Consider the following 25,721-nt stretch of genomic DNA (forward strand, 5'->3'; position numbering starts at 1 on the left):
ACCCTCCAACAATTGGGTAGATGTACACCATGTTTCCTGTAACATTACCACATCAAAGTTACTTATCCAGGTAACCCATTCTTTGATTTTCATCTTACCTGGAAGCCCTGCAATATTCCAACTAATGACACTTAGGGTGTCAATTGATGGACTAATGGTAGAGAAAGTAGGAATAATGGGACAGTCTAAACAAGCTACATGTGGTAGGACTAATCTATCTGGACAAGGTTTATTAATGCGTGTAGAGTTGACCATATCCATAGGCACTGTACTGACATCCTTATCCACTGTCATGGGAGGTGTTGATGGTTGTCAGTCTAAGCTTTCTAAATTCGATAAGGTGGAGAATCTATTAGCTATAGGGATGGTGTAAGAGGCTGTCTGAATTGGTCTGTGGGGGGGCCTATAAAAATAGCCCAAAGGGTGAAGGCTTATTGTAGTGGGTGTACTGGGATAGATGTTACTTGTGTCCATGAAATATTTCACAAAGTTCGGATGTCTGAAGTTAATCACTATACAATCCCCGCTAATATTTTTCTGTTGTGGCCCCACCCAACTTACCCTACGAGTTAGTATGATTTCGTTTGATATATTCCATCTTGCCCCTTTATGTTTTGTCAGCCAGTTAATGCATTTATTATGTAGTTGTACCCAAGACTCACTTTGGCCTTCTTTTAGAGTAGGTACGCCAGCTAACACTAAAACATATGGGCAAGATTCTGGGGGTAAGTTGAGGAACTGCCCTAAATTATTAGCAGATCTGTTTCTTACTAATAGACCTCCACCAGTGCTTGTATCATCCCGGGTAATACCTATCCTGTCTGTTCGGGAGGCTAGCGGGGTCTTGACATCCGAGATAGAGGTACCAGTTACTGTTCCTCCTAAACCAGGGGGGTCATGATCAGGGCCCGTGGACAATGTGGGTAAAATATTAGCAGGGATACTGTTGGGTGGCACAATTTTATCAACAGTAAGGCCTTGCATAGTTACATGGCTCGGGTCAATGACGGCATTCTGGTTCCCCTCCCTCAGATCCATGCATAAAGTTTCTAATTTACTCATAATTTTGTCACCTCGCACAACGTCTAAGCTAATAGATCCTTTCCTTTTTGTTTCCTCTTTTTTAACAAGGTTTTCGATTTTGTCCAGTCTCTTAAAAACAGTATTAAATTGTTTGACTATTTGAATTTCAACTTGTTTAAAAATAGTATCAACAATTGTTTCTATCAGGTTGCCATTGAATTTGAGTAAAGAGTTTTGATCAGTGGCCTCAGTCTGAGTACTGACTGTATTAACGCTACTCTCCTTGGATAACATAGAGACTCTACAAATACTTTTGTCCGCAATTGGAGACTCTAATCTTCGTGTGAGAGTAGTAAGTCTCTCGGATCCTTCATCCAATGGAGATGAGGAGAGTAGTGAGTCCTCAATGGCACTTGATGTTACTATTTCACAATCTTTGGCTTTATCTTTGTTCCACAAACACTGTGGCGTTGGTTGATTTCTACATCGACCTAGTTGTTTCCTTTTGTTTACTATACATTTCACTGGGCCTCTCTTACGTTTCTCTCTTGCAGGTTTGTTGGAGCGTGGCATTTTGTCTAGTGCAGGCTCCGCTTGACAGTCTGTTACAACAATAGTCCGCAAACTTGATTTTCCATTAGTCATACTTAGAGTGTCCACGTTACTATTTGTTTTAACAACTGTTACTATGGGGGAGAGAGGGAGGTCCGGGTTGGATAAAGCCTTAGGTGATTGTGAACATGGCACAGTAGTAGCAGTGGTGGGGAATCCAAAGGACATTCTACGTTCAGTGTCGGCGATCTCATTTGTAACCATAGTGAGAGCATTAGCCAACAGTGCATCTATTGATATGGACGAATCAACAGGGGCGGCAGTAGCAGTGCATGTAGTTTTCGTAGTACGTTTACCCATGCTTAGAGTAAATACCTGTTTCGTATGTAGGCTCAAGGGGGATGGCCCAGCCCGGCCTCTTCCGTCCACTGAGGGCCACAGAGGGCCCGCCCTTTGCCCGGGCTTAGCCCGGCGCCGACCCGCGCGCGTCCCGCGAAGCGGGTCTCTCGCTGGCTTTATGCGCCTTCAGCGCGCTCTGCTTGCGTGGGCGGGTTCCTCCCGCAAGGGTTGCTGGGAGCAGTAGTCTCCCTGCTCACAGCGGCCGTGTTGGTGGAAGATACGGCGGCGGCAGGGAGACGCTGTGGTATGCAGGTGTGGGCATCCTCACAAGGAGCAGGTAGGCTGCGTGGCAAGTAGCGGCAGACTGGAACAATGACCCCCGCTCTGCCGGGGCTCTCGCTGGCTTTATGCGCCTTCAGCGCGCTCTGCTTGCGTGGGCGGGTTCCTCCCGCAAGGGTTGCTGGGAGCAGTAGTCTCCCTGCTCACAGCGGCCGTGTTGGTGGAAGATACGGCGGCGGCAGGGAGACGCTGTGGTATGCAGGTGTGGGCGTCCTCACAAGGAGCAGGTATGCTGCGTGGCAAGTAGCGGCAGACTGGAACAATGACCCCCGCTCTGCCGGGGCTCTCGCTGGCTTTATGCGCCTTCAGCGCGCTCTGCTTGCGTGGGCGGGTTCCTCCCGCAAGGGTTGCTGGGAGCAGTAGTCTCCCTGCTCACAGCGGCCGTGTTGGTGGAAGATACGGCGGCGGCAGGGAGACGCTGTGGTATGCAGGTGTGGGCGTCCTCACAAGGAGCAGGTAGGCTGCGTGGCAAGTAGCGGCAGACTGGAACAATGACCCCCGCTCTGCCGGGGCTCTCGCTGGCTTTATGCGCCTTCATAAGTGGTGTGTGATGTTTATGTGAGTTAAAACAGTGTTGGGAGTACCATGTGCAGGCACCGCCATAGGGATTAGAAAGTAAATTTACCACAGCCTTTTCATGGCAGTTCCATCACCATGAAAAGGGTGTTGGAAGGGTACTTTGGAGGCCCCAAGCAAGTACCCTGTCCCTGTGAGCCACTGATAATTGGCCAGAGGGGAACATGTGGTGCTCCCTCAAAACATCCATGCTCCGTGTTGCCAGGCATATCATAGTGCCTGGCACACGGTGCATGGATGTTTGAAAAGTGCCTGTTTGTACTGCTGCACGTGTCCTGGGCTGCAGCACGAGCCACAGTACAAAAAGGCACAATCCAACTGCCTTGCTGGTGGTCCTATCCTAAACAGGCATGTGGGACCAGTGACTCATGGTCAGATGGACACCTGCCTGCGGCGATGGCTGTCGAAAACTCATCCAACGGTCATCATAATGAGGGCCTTAGTGTTGGCTACAGTGATTAGCCACCACAAGCTATGTCCACTGTAGAGGTTGTAGCTGTCCCATGCGAAAAACAAAAGGCTAGAGAATATAATAATCCTGCTATCTCAGCTACTATTTTGTTTTTTAAAAATCCACTCTGCCAATGAAGTTGGGTTTTTAAAAAATGTTAAGAAAAAGTCATATTTTAAAAGGTATACTTTAATCATCCAGTAGGCCAATTAGCATTAGCCTGCCTGCATCTAACCCCTGTCAGTTCTTCAAATTAACTAGGTGTTAAAACTACTCCCAGTGCAGGAACAGCTGCTTAGGCATTTTAGCAGGAAGATCTCAGTATAAGGTATGTGTCTCCTCTCAGCTCAGGAGGGGCAAATAAGAAGGGTTCAGGAACTTCATTAACTTGAAAGGTAACAGGGTGCAAACTGCCTATTCATAGTTTTTTTTTAAACTTATTTTTTTCAGTTTCTCACACCATTAAGTGAGCTGTCCTTCAACAGACTTACCCACGGTAATACCTTTCAACTTATTTCCATTATACATCTGAGTCCTATACACATTTCACAATTATGTATACATTTATGGAATAGCAATATACACAACAGTATACTTAGCTAGGAAGTTGCCCAAGGACTGCCTATTCATAGTTAAGCGTAAAGGGAAACCTGAAGAAAAAAAGCCATTGCTACCTGAGCAGTGCTTAATTTGTAAAAACCGTAAGTGCCAGTGCCCTCATCAGGAGGCCACTGATGCGTGCACCACCCATTGCCCCTCCCAGCACTGCCAATGTCATACCAATGCAACTACTTTGCATCACACTCCTATAAGTGTGACAATTCAGCCTATTCCTAGCCCCAAAAGCTATAGGAATGTCTAAGGCATTATGCATTAGTCATTTTTAATGTATCAATAATTAATGGTGTTGTTCTCTTCTATCAATCAGACAGACAGATGGATTTTCACGCCAGCTTCTCATCTCTGTCACACACAAAATTTCATTTGCCAGTCTTTCCGGGAGGACATCCGTCATCTATTTTCAAAATGTTGAGGGAAGAGAGGTGGCTGACCTGGGTGCAATGCAGGATCATTGGTGACTTATATAACACTGATGACCCTTTTTTTTTTCATGAGGAGTTTTCTGCTAGTCCCAAAGCCTTCACACTGGGATAGTGTTGTTATAAAGTGCATGAATCCCTTTGAAGACTTTTAGGATTAACTGTATTGTACGGGTGGGGTTTGGAATAAAAGAAAGGCCTACTTAGCTTTTGAAATCTCGTGCCATTTTGGATTTTAGCAATACCAAAGGGGATGATGGATGGAGTTTTGAACATTGCAAGCACTCATCCCCAGTCAACTGATCCTGGTTTAATCCATCATCTTTCTTTAGCTCACTACGCCACCCCAGTTCAGACATGGCCATATGCAAATCAGTCTGACCCTGTGCCTCATGGGAACAGTCCAGCCTGAACTGCCAAGCCATGTCTTCCCTGGACCGGAAACAAGCATCTTGGGACCGGTTTCGAGTTCATAATCCTCATCAGCCAGGCTATCTTGAATCCAGTGGCAAAGTGAGCAAGGGGCCCACGTCTGGGCATACCCTGACAACTTATGGCGAACAAAGCAAAACCAAAGGGGATGATGGACGGAGTGTTGAACATTGCAAGCACTCACGCTCAGTCAACTGATCTGCATTTAATCCATCATCATTCTTCAGCTCACTCCGCCGCCCCAGTTCCGACATGGCCATATGCAAATCAGTCTGACCCTGTGCCTCATGGGAACAGTCCAGCCCGAACTGCCAAGCCATGTCTTCCCTGGACCAGAAACAAGCATCCTGGGACCGGTTTCGGGTTCATAACCCTCATCAGCCAGGCTATCTTGAATCCAGTGGAAAGTGAGCAAGGGACCCACATCTGGGCATACCCTGCCAACTTAGGGCGAACAAAGCAAAACCAAAGGGGATGATGGATCGAGTGTTGTACATTGCAAGCACTCACCCCCAGTCAACTGATCCGTCCATCAATTGTGTGTCTTTTGCTTTCTCCGTCCATCAATTGTGTAACTTTTGCTTTCTCGCCCTAAGTGCGCCGGGTATGCCCAGACGTGGGTCCCGAACTCACTGTGCCACTGGAATCAAGATATCCTGGCTGAAGAGGGGTGAAACCCTGAAACCAGTCCTAGGATGCTTGTTTCTGGTCCAGGGAGGACCTGGCTTGGCAGGCCGTCAGCCTGCTGGTATAATGATCGCCTTAAATCCTTAAAACAGATCTACCGGCAGGTGGAGAGGAAGTGGAGGAAGCTATACTCTAATGAGGACAAATCTAGGTGGAAGGCTGCAATAGCGGAATATAGGAAGGGAATTGTTTTAGCAAAATCAGAATATTTCGCAAACATTATCTTAAACTCTAAAAATAACTCCAGAACTATTTTTAAAATTGTAAAGGATATTACTGCTCCCGAATGTGCACAATCTAAAATCTTGCCAACTCAAGCTCTTTGTGACAACTTAGCGACCTTCTTTATGGAGAAAATTAGTAATATTATTGATGGATTGAAGATGAACGATCTCTCTGGGAAAGAGGGTCCTATTACTAAAACCAATGGATCACGAGATATAGTTATCTCCCTGAACCATTTTGAGCTACCCACGGAGGAGAACTTGAACAGAATTGCCTTGGGTGTGTCATCTGGTTCCCCTTTAGACCCTATCCCACATAAAATCTGGAAGGAACTGGTCTCTGAGCTCTTTCCCTCTCTTCGACAGATCTGCAATAGCTCCCTGATTTCTGGATCAGTACCAGCATGCTGGAAACGGGCTGTGGTCACACCACTTCTGAAAAAAGCGACACTCGATCCTACTTGTGCTAGTAATTTCAGACTGATCTCACTCTTACCGTATCCAATTAAAATCATTGAACGACTGGTCAGTAAAACTTTGCCCCAGTTCCTAGAATCTAACTTTAGGCTTGATGATGTACAGTTCGGTTTTCGAGCTTGCCATGGAACTGAGACTGCTCTGGTAACCGTGTTAGACGATCTTCGATTGAGGGCTGACAGGGGACAATCTGGCATTCTTATTCTGCTTGACCTGTCTACGGCTTTTGACACGGTCAACCATGACATCTTGCTGACCAGGCTGGAAGAGATCGGGGTGTCGGACACGGCTCTAGAATGGTTCCGCTCTTATTTATCCGGCAGGTGTCAGGCGGTCTCTCTCCCTCCTTATCAATCTGAGTTTTCCAATATCCATCATGGCGTTCCTCAGGGATCGGCGATCAGTCCTATTTTCTTTAACATCTATATGAGACCCTTGATCGATATTATAAAGGCGCATGGTGTGAAATTAGTGAACTATGCTGACGACACTCAGCTCTTTTTCTCCTTAGAGGGAAGTCAGTCGATACCTCCTGCAATATTTCATGCCTGCATGCAGGACACTGCCCTTTGGCTAAGAGCCAATTCTCTTCAATTTAATTCTGACAAGACTGAAGTGTTACATTGTGCTGTGGGGAAAGTTCCCTCCCCTTTCCCAGACAATTTCTGGCCTTCCTCAACTACCTCTAATCTGGTCCCTGCTAAATCAGTACGTAATTTGGGAGTTATGCTAGATAACAACTTAAATCTGGAAGTACATGTAAACAAGCTGGTGGGGAACTGTTTTTCCCTGATCAGAGCTTTGAGGAAGATCCTCCCGCTGCTGCATAATACGGCCAGAGCCGTGGCCGTTGGAAGTATCATTCTCAGCAGGTTGAACGCCCTTCTATTGGAGTCCCCAAAATTCCTGATTGAATGCCTTCAAAGAGTTCAAATTTTGGCGGCCAAATTGGCATTGATGAAACCTCGCCGCTCGTCAGGCTCCTCGGCCCTTGGTTACCAATAATGCAGAGAATTCAGTTTAAATCTCTCTGCTTGGTATTCAAAACCCTTCACGGCTTCAGACCTAGACCTTTGCATGGTATATCCTGCCGAGGTGCGTTTGTTCCTCCACTGCTTACCTGGTGAGAACTCCTAAAATTTGAAGAGCCAAGGTAGGAGGTAGGGTGTTTAGCTCGGCCGCCGTAAAGCTCTGGAATAAACTTCCCTTGGAAATCAGACAGTCCCATGACCTTTTGCAGTTTAGGAAAAAGGTCAACACATGGTTGTTCCCTAGAATTTGACATCCCTGAGGACTTTCCATGTTATCCCACACCTGATGCCATCTCTGACTGATGATTCACGTACTATAGCGCCAATATCCCCTTTGGGTGATAGCTGGCTCTATAAATACCACATACAAATACAAATACTGATTCCATGAGGCACAGGGTCCTGACTGATTTGCATATGGCTAGGTCTAAACTGGGGTGGCATGTTGAGCAAAAGAATGATGGATTTAACCCAGATCTCTTGACTGGGGGTGAATGTTTTGATTTGTTCTGCATTCCGTCCATCAATTGTGTGTATTTTGGATTTTAGAGCACAAAGCACTCTGGGAGTAGGAGGGCCAGAGTACCTTTAAGTGAATGAGCTGTATCAATTAGGAATAACAGTTGAAGTGTTGTTCAGTGAATGCTTTCTACTTATTGGTTTGCGGTCACATACAATATTAACCTGACTACTTTCTTAAGAACTGGTATCTATTAACTTGCTTCACCAGAGAATAAGCCTCCTTGTGTACTGTAATACAAAGTTTTACTGCCTGCCAGTGTAACATGAGATAGCCCTCTACTCCCTGACTTGAATCTCCATGCCTACCACTATGTTCCTGAAGCAGGGAAGCACATTTATGACCTGGTCCCTAGGTCTATTTGAACCTGTCTCTGTGCAAAAATAGTCTGCTACAAGGAGGATCTTTCAATTAGTTGTCTGTTTAGTAGATTCAAAGGTCTTGGAACGAGGGGAATGCACTGACCTCAGAGAAACCTTTAAAACAGCCCAGTCATACAGGCCGGTGAATCTTATGGGTCCTTAGAGGTCCTTGTAGTCTTGGATTCATTTTCTGTGGATTTGTGATATACTTGGAAAGACAGAGCAGACATGTGTGTTTGGGTACCACCAAACCATTTTGTCAAGAGGGCACTGAGCACTGTGGAGAACACATTTGCCTGTCCTCAGAGTTCTGCAAACTTGTAAGGCTGTTGTTACTTTTTGACAATATCCCAATAAGAGAAGTGGTGTGAATCAAATCAGGATACTGACTGTGCCCCCAGCCCCTATGGCTTAGTTTGGTTGAAGCATTGTTGGGCTGATACTTATCCTTTCCACAAACATTTTCAATGCACTGCTACTCTTCTACTTGACTATCTGTATAAACTAATGTGTCTTTAATCCATTGGTGCTATCCTAAAGTTCAGTAAAGTCCTGCTTTTTTAACTGGATTTCAGGTGTGAAATTCTTAACCTCCCTCCCCCACCTTTTAACAACTTGTGCATCATAACGGGATTGGGATATCATTTCTAATTAGAGAGTTTTGAATTTGTCTGGCAAATTTAAATGTCTAGATATGGTTACTATTTAAGAAATGACATTTGCAAAGTGGAAACTGTCCCCAAGTAGCAGCCTCCACTGGGAGAATCGGTTACCATTCCAAGTCGGGCTTCATTAGTCTTTCAAGGCTGGTTTGTGATCACATTTGCAGTCACCAACCACTGATACTCATATTGTAAAATGAACATCATTTAACACATTTTGAAAGCTAAATACATATCTAAATACAGCATTTTGATTTTATTTAATAAAGATACTCTTCCTTGGTAGTCCCAGATATGCTCAGTCTCTATAGCTAATTCTTGCCTGTATGAATGCATTGGCCACTTCACTCCATAAGTGAATGATAGAAAACAAAACTGTGTTCGAAAGTGCTTAGTTTGAAAAAAACAGGCCTAAGTGGCCGTTGAGATCTGATTCTCCAAGTTATGTTTTGAATTTAGGAGCGTTCCCAGGTATCCTACTCTTGAGACTTGGTCAAGGTATACAACCATCACAGATGGGACCCGACACCGGACAACAGGACCTCCTACAAACTGGCCACCCAGAAACACCACCAGCTGATCCGCGCCGCCAAAAGAACAGCATTCAAGGACCGGCTGGACAACAACGCACACAACAGCAAGGAACTCTTCAACATCGTGAAAGAGCTCTCCAACCCCAACGCAGGAAACAACGACATCACCCCATCACAAGACCTCTGCAACTCCCTCGCCTCATACTTCCACAACAAGATCACGGACATACACAGCAGTTTCAACAACCAACCAACGCACACCACGGCCGACCAGCCACCCCCCCCCACCACCACCCTCCACGCCTGGACCCCGATCAGCACAGAAGACACCATCCGCACGATGAACTCCATCCACTCCGGATCACCAACCGACCCCTGCCCTCACCACGTCTTCAACAAGGCCGACGCTGTCATCGCACCCCACCTGAGAGACATCATCAACACATCCTTCGACACCGCCATCTTCCCTGAAAGCTGGAAACACGCCGAACTCAGCGCTCTACTCAAGAAACCAACAGCGGACCCCACCGACCTCAAGAACTACCGCCCCATCTCGCTTCTCCCGTTTCCAGCCAAAGTCATCGAGAAGACCGTCAACAAGCAGATGGCCGCCTTCCTCGAGACGAACGGATCCCTCGACCCCTCACAGTCCGGCTTCCGAGCCAAACACAGCACCGAGACCGCCCTCATCGCCGCCACAGATGACATCCGAGCCCTGATGGACAACGGAGAAACAGCGGCCCTCATCCTCCTAGACCTCTCCGCGGCATTCGACACGGTCTGCCACCGCACCCTAATACGGCGCCTCAGCAACATCGGAATCCAGGACAAGGCGCTGGAATGGATCATCTCCTTCCTCAACGGAAGAACACAGCGAGTCCGCCTACCACCGTACAAGTCAGAGGCCTCCGAAGTCATCTGCGGCGTCCCCCAAGGATCATCCCTGAGCCCCACCCTCTTCAACGTCTACATGAGCCCCCTCGCGGCCATCGTACGCAAACACCACCTCAGCATCATCTCCTACGCCGACGACACACAGCTGATCCTCTCCCTGACCAACGACCCCGCCGCCGCCAGAGCCAACCTGCACGAAGGGATGAAAGAGGTAGCCGAGTGGATGACGACCAGCCGCCTGAAACTGAACTCGGACAAGACGGAAGTCCTCATCCTGGGCCCTTCACCCTCCGCCTGGGACGACTCCTGGTGGCCCCCCGCCCTGGGCACCGCACCCAAACCAACTGACCATGCACGAAACCTGGGCTTCATCCTGGACTCCTCCCTCTCCATGACCAGACAAGTCAACAGCGTCTCCTCGGCGTGCTTCAACATCCTACGCATGCTACGGAAGATCTTCTGGTGGATCCCCACAGAGACCAGGAAGACCGTCACCCAGGCCCTCGTCACCAGCCGACTGGACTACGGCAACGCCCTCTACGCCGGGACCACCGCCAAGCTCCAGAAGAGACTCCAGCGGATCCAAAACGCCTCAGCCAGACTCATCCTCGACATCCCACGATCCAGCCACATCTCCGGACATCTGAGAGGCCTTCACTGGCTCCCCGTCAACAAGAGAATCACATTCCGCCTCCTCACCCACGCACACAAAGCCCTACACGACCAAGGCCCGAGCTACCTCAACAGCCGAGTCAACTTCTACGCTCCCAAACGCCACCTCCGATCAGCTAACCACGCCCTCGCCGCTGTCCCCCGCATCCGAAGAGCGACTACAGGAGGAAGATCCTTCTCCTACCTGGCCGCCAAGACCTGGAACTCCCTCCCGTCCGACCTGCGCCTGACCCAAGACCACCTCTCCTTCAGGAAGAAGCTGAAGACCTGGCTGTTCGAGCAGTAGCGGCACCACCCCTCCCCAGCGCCTTGAGACCCTACGGGTATGTAGCGCGCTCTATAAGTGTCACTGATTGATTGATTGATTGATGGTCAGATAAATGAATACCCAATGTTTGGCTTCTTTTGAACCTGAAGGATTTTCATTTTGGAGGTGTTCAGTCAGAATTGTATATGACACATATAGTTATAACTGAATTTAACAAACAGCACAAACCTGTAAATGCTGTGGTCAGGGTCATCCTTTAAATTGATTTCCAACTGGGTATCATCTGTGTACAAACATTGAATTGCATTATTTGTTTTATAGGAAAGGCTCAAAGAGAAGAACATTAAAATTGAAAAGGAGAGAGGAGAAGTCAAAGCATTGTGACACCGCAGTGCATGGGAACAGTATTTGAGGAGAAAGGGCCAAGTAGAACGAGTTGAGTCTGCACAGAAATAAATGATTTTACCCAGTTTAGGGCCGGGGTGTAGATGTTAAGGCTTTCATCAAATTAGGGTTTCATGGCCAATAGAAGTGAAGGCTGCAGTGAAGTCCAGGAGTATCACTGCTCCTAAACCTCTGCTGTCTACTATTTTCTATATCATCAACAACTGAGGTAATCACTGACTCAGTCTTGGTTTAATGCCAACTGATGATACATCCTGTAGGGTGTTTGATTCCACAATAGATTACGAATGGAAGGTGACAATCTTCTCTAAAATGTTTTCCAAGAAAGGTAATAGGAAAATCAGGAGGCAAGTTGCTGAATCCTCTGAGCTAGTGGAGGGTTGTTATTTTAATAGGGAGGACAATCACTTTTCTAACTGCTGCTGTAACCATTTAATTTTTTCAGATGTAATAATGATTTGCAGAATCCTGAGAATAACTGCCTGACATTGCAGTTTGATGTGTGCTGCTGCATAGATGTCTAGTGGGTTGTGTGATGGTTTGCAGGTAGCAGTTAAATGGAGGCATTGCTTTTCTGTAACAAAAAACATGGGGGTAATTGGGCAGGTAAAAGATCTCCGTCAAAGAGCCCCTTGCGGGGCGCGATGGGCCTTCCAGCAACGGCCAACAAGGAGCTGCCAGATGATGAAGCATGACATCCTTCTAGGTGTGTGAGTGCTATTGCTCCTTTATAGGAGCACTCCCCCTGTGTGCCCCCTCGGTTAGGAACACACTCTTTCTCTCTCTATAGGAACAGCACACCTCCGGCATTGCTTTTCTGACATGAAGCCTAATAAAGGGAAACGTACTTCTTTGAAAGGCTCATAATTAGTTACATCGGTCAACTCAGAGCTATCCATTTCTGAATTGGGATTAGTGGCAAAATATTACCAGAACATTACCACTCTTCAGTGTAGAAATAGGTCAACATCCACTCATGTACAGAAGTTGGCCTCAAGATGTGTGGGTGGGTTACACAATCCTCGTAGAAGGACAACCTCTTTAATAACTGCATGGCTCTTTGGCATCTCAACATCTGAATATATATGTGAAGCTCACATTCAGAGTTTGGCTTTTATTTTTAGAATGGAGAACAGTATTGCCACTTTTCTGCGAACTACAATTCAGAAGTAATTTTTCTGTGTTGTTTTTTTCTGATGGTGTGCATGTACTCAGGTTTGTAGAATAATATTTTACCACATTAGTCACAAAACACGGTATCTCCTAGAAGACACAGGGCTCATTCAGCAAAGCTTTATCCTTGTGTGAGTCGTATATCCATAAAACGGGAATATTATGCATGCATAATGAGTCTACAGTCCCAAAAGGTGACATTGTGCATGTAAAGATGAAATGTTATTTACATTTTCATAATGCATTATACACTCATTCCTTCCACATTGGTTTGTGGAAGTGCACATTAAAAGTGGAGTGTGACGAGTGACCAGTCGAATTAATAACAATATAGTTGAACACCTATGAAGTTATTGGGTGGTCTGAAAATGTCTGACATGCTTTCACCACACCTAAACGAGCATTTCACTTGCACCCAGTTTAATTTGATGTAAGTGATGCAGTCACGGAAGGAATGCTTGAGTTCATCTCTGTCATTGATAATTATTCTAAGTCATCAGGGATATTCTAGGCTGCAACCCATTCCATCATTTGTTGCCTGTCTATGTCATTACAGGCAGGAACCAACAATACGCAACACAGTTTTGCTCCCGCCCAAAAAAGAACAGTCCAGCTCCAGATGCAAGGCTACATCTTCTCTGAAATGGAACAAAGGCAACACCAGTTTGGTTTCAGTCCTGTTGAGTTGGGCCTCATCAATGATGTGTAGCTTGATTCTCATGCCACACTTAGCATGGGACTCATGTCTATGCATACCAGTTGCAGTTGGGCCGTCTGAATGAGAAAAACTAAAAAGCAAAAAGTAATGGGTGAAATAAATGAATGTATCTCAGAGGGTGGTATTTATCCTGGGCTGGTAAAATGTAACTTTAGTCCCATGATACACTGAACTCGGGACCCACGTCTCGGCGGCTCCCTCCCCAAAGATTGCACATAGAGAGATGGATGTAAACCTTGAATTAATCCTAGCCCCGGATAATTTCTCATGATTATCAAAGATAGTGCAGTATAAGCAGGGTAGTAGGGGTGTCAAAGAGTCAGCAGGGGTAGACAGCAGGGTGGAGGGGTGAGATGACCAAAGTTTGGGATAGACTGTTTACAGGGTCAGTGCTGATTTGAATTATTATGTATTAAGCTTGAGCAGCAAATAGAGGAGGGCTCTCAGGCAAATTAATAGGGCGAGCCAAGCCAGAGAAGAGGCATGGGTCTTGCTTGTCTCTAAGATTCCATGCTCTAGTGGAGCCATGAAAACATTTGGCATGTATGTCATGCAACAAACTCATTTTAAAAATATGATACAATCACAGATGTATGTCGTTACAACGCACACTTTTACAACGCATGCACTTACAACGCATTTTTTACAACGCAACATCCACTACAACGCATTCCATTACATAGCATGACACTACAACGCATTTTTAAAAACTACCTTTACAACGCCTTCCATTACATCGCATACTACCTTTACAACGCATACCATTACAACGCATAATATTAAATTGCATTTAAGGTAAGTATTAGATAGTATAGGGGTAAAAATTACTATTCTAACTCCAGGGGGTGCAACAGTAGGGAAAGTGTTGGATAGTATAGGGGTAAACATTACTATTCTAACTCCAGGGGGTGCAACAGTAGGGTAAGTGTTGGATAGTATGGGGGTAAAAATTACTATTCTAACTCCAGGGGGTGCAACAGTAGGGTAAGTGTTGGATAGTATAGGGGTACAAATTACTATTCTAACTCCAGGGGGTGCAACAGTAGGGTAAGTGTTGGATAGTATAGGGGTAAAAATTACTATTCTAACTCCAGGGGGTGCAACAGTAGGGTAAGTGTTGGATAGTATAGGGATAAAAATTGCTATTCTAACTCCAGGGGGTGCAACAGTAGGGTAAGTGTTGGATAGTATAGGGGTAAAAATTACTATTTTAACTCCAGGGGGTGCAACAGTAGGGAAAGTGTTGGATAGTATAGGGGTAAAAATTACTATTCTAACTCCAGGGGGTGCAACAGTAGGGAAACTGTTGGATAGCATAGGGGTAAAAATTACTATTCTAACTCCAGCGGGTGCAACAGTAGGGTAAGTGTTGGATAGTATAGGGGTAAAAATTACTATTCTAACTCCAGGGGGTGCAACAGTAGGGTAAGTGTTGGATAGTATAGGGGTACAAATTACTATTCTAACTCCAGGGGGTGCAACAGTAGGGTAAGTGTTGGATAGTATAGGGGTAAAAATTACTATTCTAACTCCAGGGGGTGCAACAGTAGGGTAAGTGTTGGATAGTGTAGTGTAATATTATGCGTTGTAATGGTATGCGTTGTAAAGGTAGTATTCGATGTAATGGAATGCGTTGTAAAGGTAGTTTTTAAAAATGCGTTGTAGTGTCATGCTATGTAATGGAATGCGTTGTAGTGGATGTTGCGTTGTAAAAAATGCGTTGTAAGTGTAGTGCGTTGTAAAAGTTGCGTTGTAAAGGTTGTTCCCCTACAATCACCCCAAAGTTCTAAAAAGTCTATTTCTCTTATCAAGCTGAAGCTTTCCCCCTTAGTACTTCAAATTATATCACTGCATTTTCAGACACTTATTAAAAGTGATACCTTTTAGAAACATTCATGGCTCATCCCCAACGACAACGGCATTAGTGAACTAAGAGGCAAGTAAAAAGTCAAGTAAACCCTAAACTTGACCTAGATTCTAATTGCGGATGGAGCAAAATTAAAGCCCATTAAATGAAGTGCACACCCTGACTGAAATATTTAAAAGTGCTCTTCTACGTGATATTAAAGAAAAATGATGGTCTATGAAATAAAATATCTTCCTAGGATCACACAATTTGGACAATAAGGGAAGCCAGTACAGACTTTAGGTTATCTGGTTTCACTTTTAGAAATCTACCCACCAGATGGGTATCTATGTCATTCTCATTTAAATAAAAGATTACTGTTTACTTTAATTCTTGGATCATGAGTGAAAAACAGACACAGAGATAGCAGACCCGACTCTGGGCCCCCAGACCCAACTACAGAGCCAAGAATGCAGCTACGCTAGGATGACCACCCATCTGTAATTTACATGTCCTGTCTGTGATGGTACTCAAATTTTCTCTGTCTGTTGTCTGTGATGGAAGTTTCCACCAACTGCCTTTGTCTGTAATTTTAGCCTTTGTGCTAAAGGACAAATGTTGACTCCAGCTGTTGAGATGGCTTAGCTGAAGCAGAAGGGAGGGTATCTCCAGTGCAGTGATCCAGAAGGAGGGGCAGACAGCTAAACTAGAAGCCAGCCTTCTTGCAAGGATGCCGGGTGCCTCAAAGAAATGTAAATGCGTGCAACTGGTTAGTCTTCACATGGAAACGCTGCTTGAAAGCCGGTTTAGGTGTTAATTGATAGAGTTCACTTTAAGCAGCCTGAAGTGAAAGATTTCTTTTTTGTTTTTTTAGAGGTATTGTTAGGGTGTTCCAAGCTGAGCTGTGAAGTGTGTGCTTTTAACAGAGAGTTGTAAACTGTTTGCATTAGGTGAAATCTGCATATAACTAAAATCTACACTTTAAAAACTCCTTTTTGTCTTTAACCTACATTTATTTCCTCATTTAGTTGCACCCTATCTAATACTTGTATAATGCAAATTTTAAATAGTAACTTACACATTTACTGTGCTTTCTGTCATGAACAGGGACCTCTTAGTCACTGTTCCCTGCTAAACAAACAGAGTTCAATCCCATGTGCCTCTGGTTGCCCACACCGACCTCTGCAGAGATCACATTAATCAACTGAGGTTTCATAGTATAAAATAGTGTATTTCCCACTGATTAATTTAACTTGCATTTATTTTTCATTTAAGGTGTGAATTATTATATATGCAGTTACCTATTGTGGAAAGATCAACAAAATAGTGACAAAATGTTTAATTCTTTTTAGGAGTACCTATGATTCCCCCTCCTCACTCACTGACCCCGTCTCAATTGCACTTAGGATCACAGTATCCATACTTTTTTTATGCACTTTGAACGCTGTGTTGACTAGCTATGAAAAGCATGAGAAAGCCCGTGATGTTAACATATGGTTTGCCATAGTCTTACACATTCACTTTGACCCTTTTTTATAGATATTGTTAGATCCAGTGGTTTTGGGCTGGTTAAGATGCATCATGCCAAGTAGAATCCACCATTCCAAATACGATGAGTACGATACACTTGTCCGATAACTTGTGCTCCCCCTCTGATAGCTTGGCACTGAGAAGTCAGGCTTATTCTCAGTGCTCGATTGTAAAGTATTGGCACAACAACCCCCTCGCAACACACTGCATTTGCAACAAAAAGACTCCACACCGTATGTGTAAAAATAATTGTCTTTGCATTACACACACACACACACACTCAAATCAAAACGAGATACACATTGTAGATACACTCTAGTTATATTCACTTGTCAAACTTCTCTATTAAAATCAAAACACACATTGTATATACAATTTACAGTTATATGCAATTGTGAGACTTTTCCAATGCAGAAAGGTCAAACAGTCACCACTCTCTGACTATGCCCCATGACCCAGCCCCTCAACTCCACCAGCCAACAATACACATTTCCCCTGCTGGCGCCCTGCTGAATAGACAGTCGGAACCACTTAACACAGAAATAAATATTTACTTAGGTTCATCTGTCCTGGTGCCCGAAGGAACCTTCAGGAGTGTGGGATCGCTATTCCTTGGTAGACAAAAGGTTGTGACCCAGGAAGCTGGTGCGCTTCCCCGTTTGGTGAAATGTTTTCCCCACAAGCAAAGGTATAACCTACTGTAGACTCCAAACAGTCTGCTGCAGATGCCCACAGGACACAAAAGACCCCTCAGTCTTGTCAAGGTGTATTCCACAACAAAGCAACCTGTGGTGTGGGTACACGGAGAGGAACCCAATGACCTCGGCCAGAGGTCGCAATGTCAGGCACTGTCATCATACTGATCTAGAGGACGACAACAGTCTCAGCTCCTGGCTCAGGTTCCCCCAACAACCCTTGGACACCACAGGCTCTGGAGTGCAAGCAAACACAGTTCCCTTGGTGGCAAGCATGGGTCCCTCGGACTCTGCAAGCTCCCCCACATGGCTCAAACTCCTCACATTCTGACACGTAAGATGGCTCCTGATCTTTGCGCACACTCCTCTTACACAATGAGAAGATTGTGTATGTCAGGACGGTCCTTGTCCCAACCATGATCACTTCCACCTGTCTCTGCTGCACCCAGAGTGGCCCTTACGATCTTTTGGAGCCAGTGAGATCCTTTGTATCCCTTGGATCTCATGGATAGAAGGCTAGCTCACCAGCCCTTGGAGAGTACTTTGAGACCCAGGCCACAAAATTGGCATTAGGTGCAGGCCAGCAACATCCAGGAAAATACACCAAGTGATAGTCCCCTTCCTGGAGTACGACAAGCTCCAAGTCACCACAAGTCTGTGGATAGTCTAGTTGCAGTTCCTCCTGCCCTAATGATTCCTCGTGTCAATGTCCCAGTATCGAACCAGGGTAGTATGGTTCCAAATCTAAAAGTGTCACTACTTTCAGATGCCGAAGCCCCAGTAGTTATATCCACCATGGCCCCTTGAAGATATGATCAGTTCAAAGGGCCACCTTTGAAATACACAGGCCCTCTCAAAATTATGTTGTGTCTGCCATTTTACCCACAAAGGTTTGATCACACTCTTCAGTGGGGCCAAGATCCTATCCATTGAAATGCAGGTGCTAATTCTACCCCTACGCAACCATCACAAAAAGACCCTTCAGAGTCAGAGGTCTGCAATTTCCTGTGAACCCCTCTTTTATGGCCCTCTATCAGGAATGCACAGATGTGGCTGTCACCCTAGCACCCAATTGTAAATTAGGAGACAGGCTGCAATCCACACAGAGTCATGCACATCGAAATGCCCACTTTCCCAAAGTGACATTTCCACCACCGTAATGTTGAACCTACTCCCACTACCGGAGAGGATTCACCATTATTGACTCATTGATACCAAACACTATGGGCCATATGTAGAAAGCAAAATTGCGATCGCAAACGCCGAAATCCGCCGAATTTGTGGTATGTAGGAAGGCAAATCTGCGTGCAAAATAAGTATTCGCTAAATTTGCGATTCCTTATTTTGCAATTGCATTTAAGGAATCGCAAATTTTGCGATTCCTTAAATGCAATGTAAGAAGCACCAAAAAAGTGCAATTTGGCCTTAAGGAATCGCAAATTACCACCAACTACAGGTTGGTGGTAATTTGCGATTTCTGTAAAAAATGCATATTTTTGCATTTTTCAAAGTGGCATGTGGTGCACACACATGTCCTTAGGGCATGTATGTGTGCCACATGTGCACCCATGCTCATTTCAGGGGTGCAACAGGGTGTCCTTTTGACACCCTGGCACACTTGAAATTGCATTCTCAATTTGCGATTCTCTAATTGAGAATAGCAAATTGAGAATGTCTTCCCATTCACTTCTATGGGCCTCTAGGCCCATAGGAATGAATGGGGAGGTATTCCTTAATTGCGAATTGCAATTTGCAATTCGCAATTAAGGAATATGTAGGATTCACAAAATTATTTGCTAATCCTACCTACATTCCGTTTTGCAATTCTCTAATTGCGATTCCCTAAAAATTGCAATTAGAGAATCGCAAAACACGTTCTACCTACATATGGCCCTATACTGTTAATATCCTGCCCATAGTACATTCTGCTTGACAGACTTTCCTTACACTCCCTCATGCTAATCCAATACGAGAAGCAGGCCCCATTGTACTGAACCGACCATCCGGTGTCATTGATGGCTCTTGCAGGTATCACACACACACACCTGCCCAACCTCATCCCAACACCTCACCCCGTCACTAGGGAGATCTCTGATGTAGCAAGAAACATGCAGAACATTGGCACGCAGTTTTGTGAATTCCAAGTTGAGTAACAGCAACCGTGCATACAGGCCTCACTAGAGCAAACCCATGGCACAATCGATGAGGTACCTCCGTGGATGGCGCAACCAGTGTGGCAGGCCGACAGAGGCGCTTTTGAGATACATGCCTTATCCCATGACAAGGAACTCACAGACAACTTGAATCCGCCAATCCTATATGCACTGATCCACAGTATGTATAAGACGAGCACAGCGCTTTGACACTGAACAGCAGCTCCAAACACGCTTAAGTCCTAAGGCTGGCATCCAGAGCGACGGAAAACTGGGAAGGGGAAAAGCAAAATGCCAAGGGAAAGCACCCTAGAAAGGGCCATTTCCAACACATATTGTGTCAAGTTAACCTGTGATCTGTATTTACGAAACACAGTCTACTGTTCATCTGATGGAATTAATTGTATGGAGCCACTGTTCTCTGGTGCTAAAGAGGATTGAGAAAAAGAAAGTTATCTAGTCAGTTGTTTAAATACACTATCTGTGACCAGGAAACCTAGGTTCAAATCCCGGCTCATCTACATGAATGAATTGTGTTATTTAACTCAAATCAACTTACTTTATGTGTCTAGTATACTTGATAGCGATATTTAAGAGCACTTTCAAGTAATTCAGTTCAAGATAGATCCTATACAAAAAATCTCACCTATATATGCTTTAATAGTCTGTAATGTTCCACCAGCCATAAAAATATTATTGGCCATGATATAAGAGATACAGGACAATTGGTTCACTTTTTTCACTCATGGCTTTGTCAGGAACGAGGGTTAGTACATATTTTGAAGTTCATTATTAGAAACTTTCAGTTCAAATAAATGTCAATGTAATGTTGTGATCTAATGCACTAAAGTGAAACACTTCCATGTTTTAAAGAAACCTTTTTTTTTACATTTTGAAGTCTTTATCATGTTCTTATATTTTGTTTGTTGCGTAATTCACATCTCAAATATTATGAAGATTCTGCATGTTCTTTGGCACTTAAGGATGAGCCAGACCATTGATTAGGGGTTAGCTCGACCACAACCATTTCAAGTCATGGACAGAGAGGACAATTGCTCAGGGCCCAACCTTCCAAGGGTGCTGGCTGATGCCTGACCTTCACAAGCACTACCGATAGACCACTGCACCGGAAGTGTTTACTAGGTTGGGTGGACACTGCTTATTCTACCACTTGACAGTGCTTCTTCAGTTTCTGACCCTGATGCACACTCTATTGTATCAGACAGGTCTTCTTGGTGCTGTGAGAGTGCAGACAAGTTGTGGGTACCTAACATTTTGCAATTTATGAGCCTGTCACCCACACCAGGATCATTGACAGAATATCAGACCCAAAAATATTTCGTGGACACAATATTGTGCCAAAAATATCGAGGACTGAAATATCGAGACGATAAGTGGAAATAGGTAAGTATAGATTTACTTTTCCTAACTCCACATCTATGTACCTTGAAGATATATATATTGTGGAGCTATATATAGTAAAACTTTACTTAACTATAGAAACTTACCTTTACATTATTTTTGTCCTCGATATTCTTGGCACTGATAGAGCATCACGTGATTCTGAAATTTGTAGGGGTGCATCATATTCACCGTTAGTCAGCACCCGCATATTAATCAATGTAGGCTAAAAGTGCCATAGAAATGTATCATTAGAATCGTTTTAACATAGGGGTGATTAGAAATGTAATAATGCTTTTGTGAAGAGTAACGTTGCAAGCTATCGTGAATGTATTTAGTAAATGCATAATGATTCATTTTCGTGCAATGCAATGTATTAGGTTAAACGTGTGCCATGTTAAAATTACACATGTAGGTTGCTTATTTACTTATATGCGAATAATTAACTAATGCTTAGAGTGTGATTTAGCAGTGTGTTTAACAGTGTAAAGGCCTGATCGCATATACGGTTGAAGAGAAAGGCCTGTTCATTTTCTTATGTTAGGTAAACGTTGTAGGCCGAAAATGATTTCGCTTGATAAAGGCTTTGGGTTGCAGGGAGATGTTAAATCTTGGAGACGTGAAATGTTTCTCGTTCCCATGTTTCTGTTGCAGGTGCAAGGACATTTAGCTCGTTAGTGAGACTGGGTCTTTGTTTTAGGAGTTAGGATGCTGCGAGAATCCAACAGGAGAGTACATTGGAATGTGAGGATGATACTTTCAGCGGAGAATGTGCCTGGGACCCAAGGTCAAGCTAACCGTTGTTGGACGCCAGACAAAGTTGTAGGAAAAGTACTGGAAGAAGACCTGGCTGAAGAGGTGTGCCGAAGGGCGTGTTCTACGTTTTTGGGATTTTGTATTTGGGACAGTGCCCCGTGGGTTGAGCAGTTGAGGTTTAGACGGGAAGCTAGAAAGAGCATCTTTAAACGAGCTCTGACTGAGTGAATGTACTTCTTAGGAAGTCTTCGCTCCTGACACCTTTTTTTATATCTCTTGCCTGGGAAGGGAATTGTTAAGTAGGGATGTCACCTTAGAGATAGAGTAGGGATAGACTAATGTTTTCTTTCATTTTTAGACTAATGAGTCCTAATTTGGATATTGGCTTAACCATTGCTTTCTTGATGGTCTTAGAATCAGTGATTCTTTTTGATTTGAGTTGGATGAGAATCCTCCGTAGACTTGCCTTTGTATTAGTGCCCATTTATCTCTTACACCTTGTATTGAGGTGTCTGTATATTCAGTTATTTTTGGTTGTAATAAAATCCTATACATTTTAGATTCGGAGTCAGTGGTCCTTTCTCAATGAAATCTAATTTTGGCGATTATGTGTTGATAATTGTTTTTCCTCCCCTCTACACTATTTAGCAGATAAAAAGATCCTGGCGACCTGAGAGGATTCTTGGAAATAATCAGGTAGTCAAGAATCCGGCCCTATCAGCACGATCTTTTATCCAACAATATTTTTGGTTCCGATATTCTGTCTGAACTCCCTAGACCATCTTCTCTGCCTCGTCAATTTGTTTAGCCTTGATGTCTAATGCAGGGTGAGGTGAGCAGAAGTTGAAAAAGTCACTTACCTTAATGCTTTCCCAACTGTTTGCCATGGGCATTGAAATGTTTAGAAACATAATTAAAATGCTGCTGATGCTTTCTCTCCAAGAAAGAGTGAGTAGATTTGGGTAGGGTTGATGCCCTTGACACCGTGCTCAAGGGCATCAATTTACTGTGGGACAAGAATATAATGCACCATCTGAATGTAGCATGCCTATATGCAATCTCTTATCACCCAGTGCATAAAAATAGTAAATAAGTGCAATATAAAAAATTGTAAATAAACGCATTGATAAAGTAGTGGGGTATGGCCGCACCACTGATGTGTCTGTAAAGTTGACCATTTGTCCTGAATTTTGACCCTTTGTCCTGAATTTTTTACAGTCCTTTCCAGAATGTTCCTCCATGCCAGGGGCCACCCTAAGCTACACCCTTGAGTATAATGTGGTAACATAATACATTTTGGGAAAAACTACATGAAAGGAAAACACTTTGTTATTGTTTTTTTTCTCAGAACTATTCTAAATGATAATTAAAACTAAATGCATTCAGATCGAACACATACATTCCGGAACAGGCCTAAATCGTCTTATTTTTGTGAATATTGACATAACACAATTTTGGAGACTACATGGAAGTGTAGTAGTAAATAAACTACTTATTGCACAAATTACCACTGTGCTTGATAGATGGGTATATATGAATAAAACATACGAGTTTACCCCGAAGGAACGGTCTATGTCTGATAAAACAGGGATGGGGCGCAATGTTCATTAAGGGTTTTTTTCAGCTTTTCATTAAAAATATTTGATTTTTCCAACCTGGTTGTTCTGGAAATCATAATCCAGCGAGTACTGGAGTTTCCCCAGTTTTTCTTCCTCCTTTGGCGCTTCTTTCTCCTCCCCATCCGTCAAACCGGTTTCTGCATCGTCATCGTCATCATCTTCCTTAAGGGCCTGCAAAGAGTCAATGCAAATCTATGAATTTCCTGCTCGACAGGTCTACCAGACCGGCCTGGGATCATGCCTGCAGACCAGCCAGTTAAAAGCAAGCACTGAAGGACGACCTTCTCAGCCAGTCCCTCCACACTTTCCATAATCAGATATGCTGGATGAATTCTGATTGGCAAACTACGAGGATGCAAATAATGCAATTCTATAATAGACAAATAGTCTGAAGCTGCCCTGAGCTAAAACAACTTTTTTACATGTTGCAAGCATTTATGAAAAATAAAAAGACTCTAAGCTATTTGTGGATATTCCATAAATAGCTAAGTCAATATTCAGCTTATTGCTGACGTCACCTTCAGCAGTCAGATGTGTGATACCCTGTAGGGTTAAATGAGGCTTAATTCACAGCAAAGCTTGAAACACAAAGGAAATATTACCTTAATTTTTTTTAAACATGCTTGGCAAATACTGCCATTTCTCGTGACAGCATACACCGAACGAATGAGCATGCTGTTAAAAATGCAAGACCGCGCGCACGTTCATTATAGAAAGAAACACCCTGGCGAATGTCAAATCTAGTTCCCCATGCAGTTACGGTAAGTACAGCGCCACCGAATATGAATCGCATGTGTGATTCAATTCAAGAACAGTCAGCGCCACGTGTAATAAGAGAACATTTCAAATGCATTTGCTGAGGATGAGAATGGGGAAATAAAAGATAAAATCATGCTATCAGAAAAGACATGTAAAAAGACCCTTCTAACAATTCTATTTTCAATTTCGAATCAATGAAATGTCAGGCTGAACAAAATTCATTTAAATATATGTATGTGGTCAAGCAAAAAAATTACACACATTAGAGGTGATCATATATCTGTAATCTAAATTATATATTCTGCTCAGTTGCGTTATTATGTGTTTGTGAATAACGGATTTTGAGGTAAGATATAGGAAAGATACATCTGTTGAAAATGTGCGGAGCCAAGCAAAATAACTGCATGTGGTGTGGATTTCTGTGCGTGGTTGCTGCTCATGAGTTAGGGTCACAGCTGCAGCTCACACCCATGGAGTGTCTTGGGGATTGCCAATTAAGAACAGTGGCACGGGAAGCAAACAGTGCTTGCTGCCAGCAGAGAACATTGTTTATGTCGATTACACCATGCACATTAGTCTTGACTAGTCCTGGTCAGAATTCTTAATCTGCCAAATTGTCTACAGTCTTCTTGATCCATATATAATAAAACAGGCTGCTCCCACTTTGCTTTGAGTTAAAGGATTTAAAGTGCTCAACTTTAAAATCACATTTTGTGTCATGAAAAGCTGAAAGGCTAAGTTCTGGAAAATGCCGCAACCTGTAAAAATGGAGGCAACTGATTGACCATCTATGTAATGGAACAACGAGAGTACATTCCTCTTTGATTGCGCTATTTGAACCTGCCCTCATACACTCTAGCTGCCATGTCTGCTGTTTGGGGGAATGGAGTAAGCTAGCCTATCATTAGCTTTGGTGGTAGCCATGGGTCTATGCCACCATTCTCCAGTTGAGCAGCATATCTGTTAGGTGAGCAACGGAGCTTGGAGTATGTGGGCAGCAGTAACTACTATAAACTCATCGCAACCAGATCACTCTCATGCTTCAGGTTAACCAATGCCTACCTTTAAACGCAAGGATCACTTCGAACTCTGTTGCACTGCTGGCAACAAAAACGTTAGATCTGCAGTGCGTTCACCTATTACCCTGCCGGCCACTGCCAGATCCAAAGGTCAGGATAAAATTCTTCATTTAGTCCAAAAAAATACCTTGCTGACGATGCATCCTAAGAAAGTCATAATTGTCAAGAATAATATTGTCTCCTGACTGCTGCATTTTTTATTAAAAAATGCATTTAGGTAGCCCACCCTGCCTCTTCCACTGCCTGCCTCCAGATGCATTAGAAATCTTTCAAACCCAAATTCTTTAAGGATAGAGGATCATAGGTTCAGAATTTCCTTTACCAGAATTGCTCATCATCTTTGGCAACAGTAGAAACCAGGAACTCTCTTCCACTAAACATTAGCAGCCAGCCCTCCCAGATCACCTTCAAAATCAAGTAAAAACACATCTTTTCTGTCTTTCCACAGATAAACATGAGGCCCCTTTTCCCCTAACCAACCGTACAAGATACAATTTTGCCAATG

The 25,721-nt window shown here is 44.0% G+C and overlaps 1 protein-coding gene across 7 annotated transcripts in view; it reads right to left on the reverse strand.

Annotated features, from left to right (window-relative positions):
• The window catches only part of LOC146855301 (synaptotagmin-1), a 4,118,085-nt gene that overhangs the window by 599,077 nt on the left and 3,493,287 nt on the right, over nt 1-25,721 (reverse strand). For 6 of the 7 annotated variants that reach the window (XM_085652999.1, XM_085652997.1, XM_085653000.1 and 3 more), the window contains one exon: nt 23,415-23,549. In XM_085652999.1, the coding sequence (XP_085509125.1) occupies nt 23,415-23,549 (135 nt within the window). The remainder of the gene's footprint in view (nt 1-23,414; nt 23,550-25,721) is intronic. The other variant, XM_085653003.1, reaches the window with a different exon arrangement.

This window comes from Triturus cristatus, chromosome 4_1, assembly GCF_964204655.1.
Source record: "Triturus cristatus chromosome 4_1, aTriCri1.1, whole genome shotgun sequence".
Classification (NCBI taxonomy): domain Eukaryota; kingdom Metazoa; phylum Chordata; class Amphibia; order Caudata; family Salamandridae; genus Triturus; species Triturus cristatus.